Source organism: Orycteropus afer, unplaced genomic scaffold (genome assembly GCF_000298275.1).
Source record: "Orycteropus afer afer isolate SDZICR_OR568_19922 unplaced genomic scaffold, OryAfe1.0 scaffold00044, whole genome shotgun sequence".
NCBI classification, from domain to species: Eukaryota; Metazoa; Chordata; class Mammalia; order Tubulidentata; family Orycteropodidae; genus Orycteropus; species Orycteropus afer.
The window spans coordinates 10,797,407-10,815,434 of record NW_006921631.1 but is presented as its reverse complement, the minus strand read 5'-3'; the positions used below and the strand labels follow the sequence as shown (position 1 = coordinate 10,815,434).

The following is an 18,028-nucleotide window of genomic DNA, read 5'->3' as shown; positions in this document are numbered from 1 at the left end:
TAAACTTTTGCCCAAACCACCACAGAATGTTCAAAAATTAAAAGTGAAATATTTTTGTAAATTTACTGTATTTTGGGAGTAGGTTAAGCAAATTTTATCTGTATAAAAAAAAAATAATAATAATACTGAGGCAATTACAAAAAAACCTTCTGAAAAAAAGGTGTGTGGGGGGGACCAGGTTTGCTAGTCTCATAGAGCCTTTTGGAACCACTGACACTATGGCCCCTAGCTGTCCATCAGGTCTGGAATTGAACCCACACCTGTGGCTTCTAGCCAAACAAAAGACAGGCATATGAGTTGAACATTTACCTGAGGTAGATACACTTCTTGGAGAGAACAATTATGGGAGAAAAAAGGGCTGTTTATGGACAGGGAGACAGCTCAGGGGGCAGGAGTGCATGGAGGGATGGACACAAGGAAGAGGTAACTATCAGAAGGAAGTGAGAGGGGAGCTGTTGCATTTTGGTAAATTGTAGTCAATGTCATAAGACAAAGTGTATGTGAACTGCTGTATGGAAAGTGAATTTGCTCTGTAAATTTCCCCTAAATAACAATTAAAAAAAAAAAAAAGGTTTTGAAACATAAAAATGGAAACTAATAATATTTCAAAATTAAAATTATACTGTGATTACCTCAAGGAGTTCTGGTGGTACAGTGCATAAGGAATTTGGCTGCTCACAAGGAGGTCGGTGGTTTAAACCCACTATCTCCTCCTTGGGAGGAAGATGGGGCATTCTACTTCTGTAAAAATTTATAGCATTGGAAATCTAATGGGGTTGCTATGTCTTAGAGTTGACTCAATGACAGTGGGTTTTTGGATTTTGGTAGCTACCTCACTTATATTGCATTTTACCTGTCTTATCTTTTGGCATTCCCCTCCATCTCTTTTTCTCTAGCATCCTTTACCTTAAAATCCAGTTTTCTTTCTAATGTTTCCCAAAACTTATACAAACTTATCAGTTTTCAAATCCACACTCCTCTCTGAAATTGTCTTTTATTTTCCCACGGGGAAGTGATTGAACATGTGAGTCTGGAAGCCTATCCTTAGCCCACACCTTATACTGAGAGGGTGCTTTTGTCAGATCATGAAGTTCTGATGAGGGAAGCTTGCAGGCCCTTTCACATTAGGGCTGTAGAGTTCTGGAGAGACCCAGGGTAACTACGTGGGGTTGTGCCTTTTTTTTTTTTTTTTTTTTTTAAGGGTAAAGCAACAAAAGCACAACTACTTACATACTTAAAGTTATAGGGGTAATTTTAGCCTCCCACCAATATCCATACTAAGAATACTACATATTTATTTACTGCACTACTAGAGTCCAAAGTCTTTATAAACATCATCACCATTTTATACATGAGGAAACCAGGTGAAGTAGTTTACCCAAGGTCACATAGCCCATAACTAATAGAGCCAGGGTTTGCACCCAGGTCAGTCTAATACCAAACCTCTATTCTTTCCCTTTCTCCAGATGGACCTTTGAGCCCCTAGTTCTTACACTAAGAAGGAAGTTGGCAAGAACTTCACAGTAAGAGAATCTCTGTTACTTTGTCTAGTGATAAATATTTGGAGGTTTGAAGATAAGAAAAGGAAATATTAGAGTTCAGTTATGATTATCCTGTTGTGCATCTTCTCAGGGTGCCATAAAGAAGGCTTAAGACTGGTTGGTTTTTAGAGAAATTAATCTTAGAAAAGTATATCGAAAGTTCTTCCCTGGATAGAACCTACTCTACACCACTGTGCTGTCATATTCAGTTAATGAGCTTAGCCAGTGACCAGGGTTCATGCACAATGAGACAGCATAGATTTAAACCAAGTCTCTCTTTATAGAGGGATCTGATGGTCTGTTATAACAAGGAGGCACAACTGTACTAGAAATCTAGTGTAAATCTCAATAACGGTAGATTTTTTAAAAGACTCTGAGGGACAGTAAAATCAAAGAAAAAGAAAAAGTTTACCTGTTCACTTGCTAGATTACACAGGTTAAATAGAGGTTTTAGTGGGAGTCCCTGTATGACACAAATGGTTGAGCACTAGGCTACTAACTGAAAGGTTGTAGGGTGAATCTACCCAGAGGTACCTCAGAAGAAAGGCCTGGTGATCTGATTCTGAAAGATCATGGCTGCTGCAAACCTATGAGCACAGTTTGACTCTGAAACACATGGGGGCTGCCATGCATCGGAGTCAACTTGATGACAGCTGGTACTGGTAGTGGGAGGAAGATCAGCATTGAAGAAACTGGATTGCTGACCACAGAAATAACAGTCTCTCCTGGACCAGCAGAGAAGAGACAGGAGTAAATACAATGAAATGCAAGGACCATACCATATGAATAAAATTAGAAAAATGAGATAGAAAAAATATTGAAAATACAAATTTAAAAAGAGGAAGGGAATAAGAAAAGCAGTGAGGTAGGAAGAAAGAAAATACCAGTCAACTACAAAGCAGTGGAAGGATGAAATGGCTGAAGAAGGACACAATCATATGTGAAATGGCAAAGCAAAGGTTTTAAAAACAATTAAGATGCACAAGTATTAAAGAGAATAATAAAAACATAAAATAAGCTAGGATGAGTGGTTAAAATAAATAACATCAACTAAGAAGATACTTACAAAGATTAAAAAACAGATCAAGTAGTAATAAAACAAGGAAGTGGTATAAAGCAGTAAATTAAAGAACAATTAAAAAACCATAAGGATAGAAAATTAACAGGCTAAAATGGCACTTAATAATTGTATTAATAGCTAACACTTACTGACTTCTTTCCATGTGCTAGCCACTTTATATGCATTAACTCATTTAATTCAAGTTTATTAAAATAATTAGGACATTTTAAAATGTAAGCAAAAATTATTCAGCAAGGGGAAGCCAGACAACAGAACAACAATAATAGAAAGGTCCTGCAGAGTTTTCATTCCTGTCTAGTGGAATGAAAGCACAAAGGACCTGGCTGGGTACTTTTTTTCACTTCCTTTCTAGACCACAGCTTCCTGAAGCACCTAGCTAATGCTAGGGTCTCAATCCATGTCACTTCTCTCTCCCTCTTGTCCTAGTAAATCTTACCTTTTCTAGAGAGAGTCCCTAGTCGTTGAAATTCTCAAGCCGTAATATGTAGAGCAGGGGGCAGGAATCCTTGTGTGGTGCAGATGGTTCAATGCTGAAGTACTAACTGACAGGATGGTGGTTAGAACCTACCCTGAGGCACCTAGAAGACAGCCCTAGCGATCTGCTTTCAAAATGTCACAGCTTTGAAAGTTCTATGAAGCAGTTTCTACTCTGCACACATGGGGTTGAAATCAACACAATAGCACACAATTACAAAAGCCCCCTCACAAGCGTACATAATTTTGTATTTCTGTTGTCTAGAGTCTCTGTCCTAGGAGCTCTGGTGGCGTAGTGCCTAAGGCATTTGGCTGCTAAAGCATTTGACCGCTAAACAGAAGGCTGGCGGTTCAAACCTGCCAGCCACTCTTCGGAAGGAAGGTGGGGCAGTCTACTTCTGTAGTGATGTTTGTTTTGTTTGTTATTTGCCATCGAGTCGGCCCCAACTCCTAGCAACCCCTCCTTGAGTTTCCGAGGCAGTTATCACTACGGAAGTAGGATTGCCCAACCTTCCTTCCGAGGAGTGGCTGGTGGGTTTGAACCACCAGCCTCCTGGTTAGCAGTCAAGTGCCTTAGGCACTATGCTACCAGAGCTTCGGAAACCCAAGGAAGGGTCACTATGAGTTAGGTTTGACTCCACGGCAGTGAGTAGAGTCTCTGTTCTAGTCTCTCACAAGAGTGGCTTTGTCTTTCTTTTCCTTTCATTCATCAGCCTAGTATTTACTTTTTACCTCTAACTTACTTTTTACTCTATTATCTTTACCAACTTATACCAGAAATTTCTCATGACTATGTATTCAGAGACCAAATAGTAGTTGTTTTACTTCTTTTTCCCATCCTTTTCCTGGGGCAAGTTGTTGTCTTTGTAGCCTTGAGCCTGACCAGCAATTCACTCACTCTTTCACTTATACTTAAGCTGGTGTTTTCTTGGTATTTGTTATTAGCCAGGAGCTCTGGTGGCTTTTCTTCTGAAAAGTATTGGACTGTTATCTAAAAAGTCAGTTCAAACCCACCGGCTCCCTGGGAGAAAGATGTGACAGTCTGCTGCTGTAAAGATTTGCAGCCTTGGAAACCCTATGGAGTGAATCTACTCTGCCCTGAAGGCCTGCTATGTGTTGGAATCAACTCGATGGCAGTGAGTTTTTTGGCATCTTCTCCAAGAAGATGTAGAGGCTGGGCAAGACCTAAATTACATATGGATTTCTTTAAATGTTTGTTTAATTTTTTCATTTCCTTTTTTTCTGATTACAAGTTAATATTTAATATAGAAAATTTGGAGAATGTAGAAAAATCACACAAAAGAAAACTAACTTTTTGTTCTCTCGCATTCTAGTTTCTTTGTGTTTGTGTGTGTTTTTGTGTGGGTGTACAAAAGTTATAATCATATTGAGGGTATCATTTTGTAACCTACTTATTTTACTAAAAATATATTATGAATATTTTCCATATCATTAAATGTTCTTCTCAAACATAACTTTAAATAACCTCATAGGAATCTGTTATAGGGAAAGTCCATAATTTATGTAATCAGTCTCTAGTATGGAACATTTAAGCTGCTTTCTGGGTTGTTTTTTTTTTTTTTTTTTTGCTATTATTAGTAACATTGTGGTAAACATCATAATATAGAAAATGCAGTTTTTATTATTTCCTTGGATAAATTTATAGAAATGGGAATTTATCCTAGGAAAAAGGCCTTTGTGATATATTGTAATTTTTTCTATTCATTTGTAATGATAATTTTTTAGTAACTTAGGAAGTGCCTGGGTGGTACAAATGGTTGATGTGCTTGGTTGCTTGCCAGAAGGTTGGAAGTTTGAGGCCACGCAGAGATGCCTCAGAAGAGAGGCCTGGACATACACATCTAAACATCAGCCAATGAAAATCCAGCACGAGTCTGACACACACAGGGTTACCGTGAGTCAGAGTTGATTCAATAGTAACTGGTTGGTTAGTAATTTATACACTGGTAGTATATGATGAGGGAGCGCTGGTGGCATAGTTCCTAAGGCACTTGACTGCTAACCAGAAGGCTGGGGTTTCAAATCCACCAGCCACTCCTTGGAAGAAAGGTTGAGCAATCTACTTCCATAGTGATACTGCCTTGGAAACCCAAGGAGGGGTCACTGTGAGTCGGGTCCGACTTGACGGCACAGAACAAAAACAACAGTATATGATGGTAGTTACTATTTCTCAACACCCTCAGTAACAATGTCTTAGCAGTTCTTCACTCTTTGCCAATTATCTCATTATAAAATGGCATCTCATTTTTTATTTAATATGTTTTCTTGAAATGTTTATCTTAATTTACCTTAATTTCTAAGAACTCTCTATAATACAGATATTATGTCATTACATTCATAGGCAACATAGAGAGTAACTCTGTTTGAATGTTGGAAGGTTCATATGGAATCAGGTCCAAATCTCAGCCTATCTATTCCTCTAGAAAATGCCCCAGCATAAGAACTGGATTATCACTCTAGGAAAATTATTACTGAAACAGATCTATAAGTGATACTGGTGTTGATCTTAAAAATAGGGGGAGAAAAGAAGAGTAATTCTGCCATCTGAATTAGTTTGACATTTTCTTTATTTCTGGGCTATAAAAAGGCTCAGAACAAAACCTGTTGCTGTCGAGTAGATTCTGACTCATAGAGACCCTATTGTTTTTGTTACGTGCCATCGAGTCAAACCCGACTCATAGCGACCCCTCCTTGGGTTTCCAAGGCAGTATCCCTATGGAAGTAGATTGCCCAACCTTCCTTCTGAGGAGTGGCTGGTGGGTTTGAACCACCAGTCTTCTGGTTAGCAATCAAGTGCCAGAGACCCTATGTTGTTGTTGTTATGTGCCGTCAAGTCGGACCCGACTCATAGCGACCCCTCCTTGGATTTCCAAGGCAGTATAACTGCGGAAGTAGATTGCCCCATCTTCCTTCCAACGAGTGACTGGTGGGTTTGAACCACCGGCCTTCTGGTTAGCAGTCAAGTGCCTTAGGCACTATGCTACCAGAGCCCCTTAGAGACCACATAGGACAGAGTAAAACTTCCTCATAAGATTCTTATGCTGTGATCTTTATGGAAGCAGATCTCTAGGTCTTTTCTCCCATGGAGCTGCTGGTAGATTTGAATTGTTGACCTTTTGGTTAGCAGCCAAGCACTTAACCACTTTGCCACCAGGGCTCCAGCTATATTAAGACTCAGGATTATAAAACAGAACTTAATAGTTTTCTAAAAGAACCTAGAAATATGTCTGTCATTCAGAAAGTTCTTTGAAAATTTATCCCACTCCCATAAGTATTGTGAGTTGCCAAATAAACAAGTCCTTGGCTAGTTTATAGGCAGGTTAGAGAAGCAAAAGCTACATGTATTTAAAAAGTTTTTATGACCTTAGCCAGACTTCGGTCAAGAAAATAGTCTGTAGAGTGACTGGATGTTTTCTTTTATTTCAGATACTTTATCAGCCTTCTTGTGTCTTTTACCACCTGTAAAAGTAGCACATTCTTTTAGATTATTGAACTTTTTGACATCTCACTAACCTCTCTCCCTTTCTCATTCCATAACAGGAAAGTCTGTAGGTCAGATTCCCAGACCCACAGTCTAGTGGGAGCATTCTCTTACAGAGAATTCTGGGGGTATTTAAAAGGAAAAAACAAAAATTAAACAATACCCTCCAGACACTTGAATAAGAATCCCAGAATAAAAGGGCTATCCCTTAGCATTCACTGACAATCTCCAGGGTGGTATCAAATGAGTTCAGAATTTTTGAGCACACAGATATTTTTTTCAAGCTCTTGCTTTCATTTTATCAGTCATTAGAATTTTTAAAACAGCAAATCCTCCCATAAATTAATTAGGCACAGTGGAAGCTAGCACCCCATTCTAGCACATTCCCCTAAACCTTCTTTGCCTGCATTTCCCCCACAGCTTCCCACTCTTCCCCCCCCCCAACCCTTCTGTTCGCTGTAATGACCCTGCAAACACTAAATGGCATTTGAGTGCATTAAGCAGCAAACTCTCCGGTGACATAGCAATTATGGCTCTGAAATAGATTTGGTGCGTCACGGAAGATAAGGGTTTTGAAAGTTTCTGTTGTGATTATAGCCTGTAACTCCCACAAATAATAGGCTTCAAAATAAGAGGCTGCCAACGGAGCCTTTGTGGCTTTGTCTCAGTGATGGCACGTAAATTGCTATTAATGTCCTAAGTGTACTTGAATATGCCAGTCTTTGGGATGTGGAGTTGGCTCACTGTCTTTCTTTACGCGGCCTGTCATTGTTGGTCTGATAATCTGGGGTAATTGCTGTCTCTTGGATGGTCAGAAAAGTGTAAGAGGCTGTAGCTTCCTGCTAATGGTAAAGAGCATCGGGATTTACACCAGGAGGCATGTGTACAGACACCAAATGTGTGTGTAGCCACCCTTGTAGTGTTTTATCAGTAGGTGTATATATGCTCTGTGTGTACCCTTAATATATAATAGCCGTGTCAGAAAAACCAAAACAAAACCCAAGTTTATAAAAATAAAATGAAGAATTTTGGGCTATATAGAGTCAGCCAATAAGATCATTTATATTAAGAGTTTTTTTTAAAAAAAAAAAAAATCCTGTTGCTTAAATTGTCTAGATTTGGCGATATGAATATGTGTAATGGTCTCTTATGCATAGCTACTATTTTCCGGTGTAGACTGTGTATGTGTATGTGTTATAAGTATTTTCTGACTGTGTATTAGTTCTATATAAATATAGTAAAGTATGTGAAAATGAAGCATTTTTTGCACACTGTGTGTGGATATGTTCTGATTTGTGTCGTTCTGAGTGTAGAGGATGTTTATTCAGATATAAATAGAGTTCTCTACCCCGAGATACCTCTGTTTAGCTGAATCAAGCTGAGCTTATTTTTCTTTGCCAAGAGATCAGGATGGCCTTTAAAAACTTAAATAACAACAAACTTCTAAGTTTTAATGTCATGTATGTATAATTAACCCATGGATTCTGTAAGTCTTGGGACCTGGAAACATATACTACTGTCCTATTTATACTTTTAACAGAAATAAGAATGCATGTAATCTAGGAAGTGTACATTATTTTATATTCTGTGTGAGCTCCAGAGAGGCTAAAACTGCCCTCTGTATCTCAGGTGCCTTATATGACACTATTAATTCTGGTTCTTCAGGACAGATGAATTAGAAAAGCATGATGCAAAGGAGCCAAAGGAAATCTCGATTTGGGGGATGACCCATATACTGCCTTCAGCGGTACAGCACTATGCTCCTTTAGGGTACTGGGTTGATGACACAGTATGGCACTGTTGCAAATAATACAGTCTTGTAGTTAGATTTTGACTGAGCATTCCTTAGGCAGTGGTTAGGTGCATGCCAGTAAAGGCTTGAGATACAAACTTTTAAAAATCGAGTTCATATACATACCAAGTGAGTATGGGTCAGGTTCACTGTCTTATGTACTTACTAAGACAAGGAAGAATATAAGGAAAGCTGTGGGACTACAAGATGATGCCATCATTGTGGTGCTAAAAGGAGTAGCATTTGTCTTGTCCAAAACCAAGTTCTGAAATGGATTGTGGCTAAGGAGTAGAAGGTGTTAGCATTTCCTGAATGACTGTTTCTGAGGCCAGATTAATGGTTCATAAGTTCTGGCATCTTAATAAACAACACAAAGAATTTTTTTTTGAAAGAATCATCTGCTTTCAGCCATGAGTTATCAGTAGCTGCAGTGCTATGCACATGGTGCCCAATGCACCATTACACCATTACACTGTCTAAAAGGCAGTAGCATATAATGGTGATAAATTTTGGCAAATCCTAGTTTCTGAGTTCTCATTTCCTCATCTAAAAATAGGAATAGGAGTTCATAGTGCATTTACGTACCATTATATATGCATCATTCAGAGTAAGAGAATTACTGTTGTGATACCTAGGTGTTCAACTGTGCAGGGATGATGGGCACCTGTAGCCAGGCATCCCTGTAGTCATGGAAGTGTAGCACCAGTAGAGGTGTGGAGAGCTTCCTCTTCTCCATCTGTTCAACTCAACTACTTAATTGAGCAGCCACTCGGTCAGACAGGTCCTTGTTCTCTAATGCCTTGTTGTTGAATCACTTACCATCTCGTGGAGGACAAAAATTAAAGACCGTCACAGGGCCTGCGTGCTCCGCCATGGCCAGACCCACCTTCCCTCCTCTCCAACCCTGTTTTGCTCCTCTCACCACCATGTGTCCTATACTGCCTTCTTCGTGACCTTCATTCCATTCCTTGGATCCTTGCACAGCCTTTTTCTTCGGCCTGGGGTGCTGTTGGTCCTACTCTTCACTTGGGTATGCTGTTCCCCTTCAGTCTGAAGCCCAACCTCATAAAGTTCTATGTTCTCTCTCATAGCACCCATTACCATCTTAAACCTACATGTGTTCTTTTGATGATTTATTGAATGCATATTTCTAAAAAAAAAAAAAAAAAATAGTAAACTGTCTGAAAGCAAAAATCAGATTCATAAAAATTATTATTATTTTTTGTATCATTGACTTTGCCTCACCTACTTTGGTCATGTGGTCAGAAGGGACCAGTCCCTGGAAAAGGATATCACACTATATAAAGTGGAATGTCAGAGAAAAAGGGAAAGACTCTCAACTAGATGTATCAACACAGTGGCTGCAACAATGGGCTCAAGTGTAGCAGGGATTGGAGGGTGGCACGGGACCAGGCAGTGTTTGATTCTGTTGTACATATTGTTATGAGTTGCAATCACCTTGACATCATGTAACAACAACACTTCACTGTATTCCAGTACTTAGCTAGGCACTGAATACATATTTTCAGATTAAGGATTAAATGATTACAACAAATAATATCTTCTGCCGTTCATGTAAGATAGTAAGAAATAAATAAAATCTGCACATGGCTAAATGCCAAAATAAAAGGTCAGAGGTCAGTGGTAGCAGACCAGGAGAAGTGGGTGATGGTACAGGTTGAAGAAACCTGCTGGAAGAAGATAGCTCTTAACCCAGACCTTGAAAATGAGGTGGCTCCCTACAAAAACCAGAGCAGAAGGACAGGCAAAGGTGGAAACTTGTCACATGACTTCTCTGTAGAATAATCAGGAATCTCACTTTGGCGATGGGGAAATATATCATTTCTCTGCAGCAGGTTAAACTACAAGTTCCTGGTAGCGAAGTTTCCTGCTTTCTACCAGGAACAGCTGGTTGCACGGTTGATCTTTCTGAAGATAGAGACCTTCCCAGCAAGATATTGGGCTCTAGATGCTGTGATGGGAACCACACTAGGAAGGGTTGAGGCTTGGGTATGAGGTCAACAGGGGCTGCTCTAGTGCTCGGTGGTAGTCATGAAGGGTAGCCTTGACAGGCATGGCCCTGGAAGCATGAATCCTAGAGCCAACTGCATGGGACTATCCAGGCAGAGGGCTGATTTAGGTAAATAAGCTGGCAGGTTGTAGCTGGTTACCTGAGATTTCAGAGCAACATTCCAGCTGCAAAAGCAAGTGACTCAGTCTTGAAAGAACTGAGATATGTATGCCAAAGCTTGGCGCACAAGCTTGGTAGACATGGTCTGTGCCACATGGATGAAGTTCTAGTATGAAGATGCTGATGCAAAAGGTCAGAGCAGGATAAACAGCAAAATTGTTTTGAGTAATCTATGTTACTAAACTAGACCAGATTAAATTTTCTTTTGGCTGAGAGTAGAAGTTATTTCCAGATAGCATTGCTCGGTTTAGTAAATGAAAGTATTGTGTGGGGCATACATATGCTAAAAAATAGTATTTGTTATTTATCTGAATTTCACATTACATTGGGTATCCTTTGTATTACCTGGCATCCCTATTCCTGGATCCTAAGGTGGAAGCTGAGATTGCATGCAAGGCTCAAAGAGTCCAGTCCCAGAGGAGGAAGGAGTGGGGGGGGAGGAAAGGATTTGCCAGGCCATTTGGAGACTATGTCTATTCTGTACATTTTTGCAATTCCCATTGTGCCTAAGGTGGTGACCTGGAGACTGTTCCAGATGCAGGACAGGACATCTTCCTTCTCCTTGTTCCCTTGTCAGAAATGTTGAGATGGTGTGTTAAGCTGTGGAGTTGCAGCAGGCAGGATCCATTTTTTTTTCCCTGAAAACAAAACAAAGCAATACAAATATTAATTATAGTTCCTTGTTTCAGGTGAGATAGGAAGTAACAGATTGCCCTGATCCCTATTTAGTAAGAGAACAAGTCACTACCTGAACATAAAAGTTACCTTGAAAGTTCACTGGCTCTGTTCTGTCTCTTGGAGATTTTCTAGGTGTACATAGCCCTTTACATACTGCCGGCTGAGTTGTGGAGGTCAGGGACCTGGTGCCAACCATCTCTCTGTACCCACAATTGAGGGAAGGAGAGAGAAGTCAGGACTTCAGTTGCAGTTCTGTGCTCTTGTGTTTACTTTGTCTTCATATATCCATCTAATACATGTTTACCAAAACTTAATAGTGCCTAAGGCATTTGACCACTAACCAGAAGGCTGGTGGTTCAAACCCACCAGCCACTCCTTGGAAGGAAGATTGGGCAATCCACTTCTCTAGAGATACCACCTCAGAAACCCAAGGAGGGGTCACTGTGAGTTGGAAACGACTCGACGGCAGTGAGTGAAAGGATGCATCAGGCACTGTGGCAGGCACTTTGGAATCAAAGCTAAATCTCATAGCCCTGCTGTCATAATTTAGCAAATGGGATGGACGTGGGGAAGAACAAATGCAGTATGGTGGCACAGGTGTTGTGATAGAGACACAGACAACTGGAGGGCCTGCAGAGAGAAAGGGCGTTATCTGGTACTGATAGGAATGCAAGGATACTTAAGCTCAATCTTGAAAGACAGCCCATGAGTGGGTGGAATATACTTGGGTGAGTGACTGTGTTGTATTCATGGGGGAAGAAGCAAGAATGAGATAGTTGCTCTGGTATAGAAACTTCAAGCAGTTTGATACGACTGAAGTGTTAAACACAAGCATTGAGTTGGGTGGTAGGCAGGGTTAGAGGACATTGTATGCCTGCTGAGGACATTGAACCTCACCTTGAGGCCAATGGAAAGCCATAGAAGTGGCATGAGCAGAATTACATTTTTGAAAAATCCCTCTGGTGGCAGCTAGAGATAGGACTAGAAAGGTACCAGACCAGGACAGCTCTGGACTCCAGCAGCACTGCATCTGCAACATCGCGGGACAGGCAACTGCAGGTGGCACCTGTGCCTTTACAGGATGTATTTACCATTATAAAATTTGCAAGGGAAATTTTGAGTCCTTTGGTAGTCCTAAGGGGACTTTCTAATAGCACCTTTAGGTCCCAGAGCATCCCCTAGTAAGTGTTCACTGTGGTATAATCTTGGAAAAAGTGAAGTCCACCTTCTTGACAGAAAAATGATGGATCTAGGTGTGACCTCCACTATGTGAGCTGATGTCTTCCCTGATAGATAGTGGTTCTGTGTGTGTGTGTAAGTGTGTGAGAGTGTCGTGTGTGTGTGGAGAGAGAGAGAGAGGAGATGCATCCATATTTCTTTGTTTCTTCCTGGCCATCCCCATCAGTACCTGGGTGATTGAGGACCTGGAGCACGTACACCTCCTCACCCATGCTGAAGGCATCTCTGGTAATGGCATCTGGCCCATATGCAGATCTAGCTCAACTTGGTGCTGACATCAGCCGGTTTGTGGCACCTCAGCGTATTTCTGGGTTGCAAATGAGAGTTTCTTAGTGCCAGGCTCGCTTGGGCTGTCACATCAGGTGATGAATTCTCTGCATCAATGGTGTGCTGCTAAGGTAAGTGCAGAGGAAGAGCAGGAAGGAGAGGAGAATGAGACAGGCATATCTCAGCCCAGCCGCCCCTGCTCTGGACTCCAGCAGCACTGCATCTGCAACATCGAGGGACAGGCAACTGCAGGTGGCACCTGTGCCTTTACAAGGAGGTGGCAGAGAAGGGAGAAGTCAGGGCTTTGGTTGCAGTTCTTGTGTTTTGTCAGGAGAAACCATGTGGCTTTCCTCATCCACCACTGCTCCATCCTTACCTCAGTAGCCAGCTCCCCATGCTTTGCCTTGTCTATTGGATGGCATTCTGGGAAAATCTGGTGTACATCGAATTATGTACCACATTCATTAGGGTCAGGTATAGGGTAAACAGTCCATCATTTTTGTCCCTGAATCATTTTGTATTTGAATAGCATTAATTTATGTTTTGCAAATCCAGATTTTCTCATATAGGAAACTTGCTATATTTTGTCATAATTTTATATTCTATTAGCTCCCCCCCCCCCATGAGGTTTCAGGTTGTACCTGTTGTTGGCTTAGGCTTTACCTGGTGTAATTAAAGGTTAGATTTGGCCTTGCTGCACAATCCCTGCATCACAGAATTAGATAGAGAATTGGGCACAGATGTAGAGTCTCCTCTACGAGGGACAGTTTAAGAGATAAAAGAGCCCATTTGGTTATGCAGTTTACCCCTCCCCACCTCTGTAACCTGTCACTAAGGTTTCTGACATCAACGTTTTGTGGTCTGTGCCTGGCCACAATAAAGGATAGTTTGCATCCGTGAGTGATGGGGGACGTTGGAGTGTGGAACAGAAACAAAAACTGCGTTGCCCATCACCCACACGTGCTTGGTAAGGAGCGCATCTTCAACTCTCACTGCACCCAGAGAGAAATAAACACACAAAGGTGGAGTTTCCTACTTGATATTCATCTGCAGTCGAGGAGGAGGGAAGGAATTGCTCCCCAGGGTTAACGTGGCAGTAAGCGAGGTCAGCTGTTTCCCAAGACGGTGCAGCCTCTGAACGTCTTACATTAAAGCTGGAATGATACAGCTGAAGCAGCCAAAGTGATTTACAGGAAACGCAGTTAAGTCAGCTTTGCTCGCAGTTTCTGATCTTGTGGAGGTTTAGTTGCAACCGCAACAGAGAATGTACCATTGTATAAAGCACCTCCAGAGAAAAGAAATCCTCACCTTCCCTAGTGAGATATGCTTAATCCAAAATGTGCTTGTGTTTTTCTAACTTAGACTATGGCTAGGCTAGAATGTCCTAAATTGAGCAGCAAGTTAGTGGTTCCATGGCAAGAATTCTGGCCTTTTTTTGTGGGAGACCTGGGCCTGGTTCCCAGCCTGTGCACCTCATCTGCAGCCACTTTCTGTCAGCAGAGGCTTGCGTGTTGCTGAGATGCTGGACAGATTTCAGCAGAGTTTCCAGACTAAGATGGACTAGGAAGAAATGCCTGGTGATTTACTTCTGAAAATCAGCCAGTGAGAACCATGTGGAGCACAACAGTCTGATTTGCAACTGTCTGTCGTGGGAATGGCGCAACCTGGCAGCGTTCTGTCCTGTCATGCTTGGGATTGTCCTGAGTTGGGGGCTAATTGACAGTGGCTGACAACAAGAAGAGCTATATCCCTGGCTGGGATACCTTGGGAGTAAGGTGACAACCCTCCTGGTTTTCTCTGGCCTGAGGGGTTTACCAGGATAAGGGACTTTCAGTGCTGACATTGGGAGAGTCCTGGGTAGACTGGGAGGATTAGTCACCCTGAGGCCTGAAGAGTGTGTAGTTATGTATGGGTGGCGGAGGGAGGAATGTGTCTGTGAACTGGAAGTGAAAATAGGGAGCTAGAGAGATTTTTTTTTAATAGAAGATTTGTATATCTTCTTCATCAGACCAACTGGCATAATTAAAATGCTGGTTTTAATATCAGCTTGAACTAATTCCTGCCTCTACCATCTGTGAGTTCTCTGTACCCTCTGGCATCTTGCGCACTGGTCTAAGAAAAGAGAACTTTTTCCAGGGAAAGACAGCAAATGTCTACTGCTTGGGTTGTTTCCACTCAGAGATGGCTCAAAAAGAAGTCTCCGAGAACCTTCTGGGCAATAGCGTGCCTTGCCCATTCCTTCCTAATGAAACAACACAGAGCTGATTTTCTTTACTAACAGTTTCATTTTTGGCACCACTTCTTGTCATTTTAATGGAATTATAGCCTGGCTAAATAATGATAATCATGGTGATTTGTGAGCAGTGTCATAAAACTCCTTCATGCCATGTGCTCTGAAGACATGGGTGCTAACTGCTTTCAATGAGCCTCCTCTTCTACTTGCCTCATCCCTCTCCTGATACCACATTGATTTTAAGATACATGACTTAAAGAAGAAAAAAAAAACTGTGCTTCACTTTCTGCTTCATTACATGGTACTCCATTGTTTCCTTAAAATTCCATACTGCTCCACTATGCAAATACACACACACACACACACACCCCTCTAACTGTATGTATCTGGTAAATGTACATATATAAAATGATTATTCATTAGGACAGACAGACACCAAAATGGCAACTGCAGTTACCTCTGAGTGGCAGGATTAGGGGTGTTAAATTTTGTTTTTATGCTTTTCCTACTTGACATCTTTTATAATCAGAAAGCATCAATGACATTGAAGTGTTTTCTATAGGAAAAAGTAAACGTAACTCCCTTTCGCAGTCAATCTAAAATGGCACCGGAATATATGTTTTCTTGTTTGGGAAGTGAAGCTAAGATACTGTGACCCCATGTGACAAACCTGCATTCAGAAATTGAATTAATTCTATTATTGATTACAATCATATTATAGTCTTGGCCCCTAAAAGATGGAAAAGCCTTCTGTGACTAAGAAAAAAAATTCTCCTTTCTTGCACTCTGTCTAATCTCCCATCACAAACAATAGCGGAAAGGTTTCCTGAGGAGAAAGAATGGGAGGGATTACCTGCCTACATCAAGAGATGGGAGATTTGAACCCAGAGCAGGTAATTAGCCATTCAGGATTGAGAGCAAGTGTTACTTATCAGCATTTCCCAGAACCACCTTTCCTGGCAATCCAAATCTGTGACTTGCTGCTGCTTACCAAAGTAAGGATAAGAATCTGCATTTCTGCTAAAGTAACTGGGAGCTGCTTTGAATTAAAATCCTGCCTCTCCTGGGAAAATTGGAGCATCATTTGATTGAGCCAATGAAAAAGAAAGCCAAATGGATGAAAAAAGGCAGAGTAAAAGGAGCTGGATTCAGAAGTTAAGAGCCCTGTATTCTCTTTCAGCCGTAAACCAGGAAGCTCGCTCTTATCTTGTACTCTCTGCCTTGTTATGAATGAAATGTGAGCAGATATTAACTGATGCCTATATAGTGCCAGGGACTGTTCTGTGTACTGTGGAGTGCCTAAGGCATTTGACTGCTAAGCAGAAGGCTGGCGGATCAAACCTACCAGCCACTCCTCGGGAGGAAGATCGGGCAATCTACTTCCATAGAGATAGCATCTCAGAAATCCAAGGAGGGGTTGCTATGAGTCAGAAATGACTCAACAGCCATGAGTTTGGTTTGGTTTATGGCACTATCTTGTGTACCGTGGATTACACAAAATTGTACAAATCATAGTCCTTCCCAAATGGCACCTGTTCCATCTACCTCCAGATTTTCCAGGGGATAAAAGGAGAGCAAAGTACAACTGAAAACTCATTTACCAGGAATGCCTAAAACCTGGTTTGTTTGACATTAACAGTATGTCCAGAATTGAGTTATATTAACTCCAAATGAACATAGTGGATGGGGGGGTGCATTTTAGAACATTCATGTCTCAATGCTTTAAAACATATAAACAATAATGAACTATGTATCATGAATTTACCACTATAGCAAATCATGCCTCAACTATTTTAGTAGCAGGATCTATTTTGAAAGGTGTGGTCATTAAAACAAATCCTTTTGAACAATTCCACTGTTTGAGTACTTCTGTTATTAGTCTTAGAAATTATCTACGGATGTAGATCAAACTCATAGTTTCCCTCTCACCACCTCCTTAGATATATTCACTCAGCCCAGTCCTTAAGGTCTTGGCACCATTGTTTTGCCTGTTCTGTTCACTTGAATCACCCTCTGTATTTTTCAAGGCTCACCTCAAAGAGTACCTCCTCCCTGAAGCCTTTCCTGGTGTTCCGACAAGATGTGATATTGCCTTCATTTGAACCTTCATAACAACGGGGCTCTACCATTTTTTAGGTTCTGCCTTGAATTATAGTTTATTCATGTGTTTGTCTTAACCCTCTCCTTGAGGACATGAGCTTTATCCACTCATCATGTCTACCCAAGAACATATAGTACAGAACCTTGTACAGAATAGAAACTTGGAATCCCATAGACATATGGACCATTCAGAGTAAGAAAAGACCTTAGAAATTATGTGGGCCAACCCTCTTTTTGTTCAAAAGGGGAAACCAAGGCCAGAGCCAACAGTTAGTTGTTGTTAAAATCAGTACCAGAACTTGGGTCTCTTGACCTGCAGGGCACTTATCATATCATGACAGCACACACAGTAATTATGTCATGGCTTGAACTGAATTGAGACATCTTTGAAAAGTATACACACACTACACAAGTGGGAGGAGTTAAAATTGTATTCACAGGCTCACTGGGAAGACCCAAACTCATCTGAGGGAGGTGGGAATAATATCATCAACAGTCATAGCAACCCATCTGATGAATGCCCCATGTGCCAGGCACCGTGCTACATCCTTTACCCAAGTTGCCTCATTGTCATTGTCTGCTCAAAGGCCACCAGATCTCAGAGGACTGACTTCTCTCCCTTTTTCCCTTCTAGGCTAATGGAGGTTGGCAGGATGCTACTACCCCTTCATCAGTGACCTCCCCTACAGAAGGCCCTGGCAGTGTTCACTCTGATACCTCCAACTGATCTCCCCGCAATCGCATCCCGGCTGACCCTGTGCCCCAGTCGGGGCAGGGGCAGGAGGGAGGGTTTCTCTCCCAACGCTGAAGCGGTCAGACTGGAGGTCGAAGCAATCAGCAAACACAATAAGAGTCTCCTTCTCTTCTCTTCTTTGGGATGCTATTTCAGCCAATCTGGACACTTCTTTATACTCTCTTCCTCCCTTTTTT

General features: G+C 41.4%; 1 protein-coding gene across 1 annotated transcript in view; it reads left to right on the top strand.

The window, feature by feature from the left end:
* Positions 1-17,825, top strand: part of PBX1 (PBX homeobox 1) — a 347,184-nt gene extending 329,359 nt beyond the window's left edge. Inside the window, exon 9 of the mRNA XM_007937749.2 lies at positions 17,733-17,825. Within this exon, the coding sequence (XP_007935940.1) occupies positions 17,733-17,825 (93 nt within the window). The remainder of the gene's footprint in view (positions 1-17,732) is intronic.
* Positions 17,826-18,028: the final 203 nt, after the last annotated feature.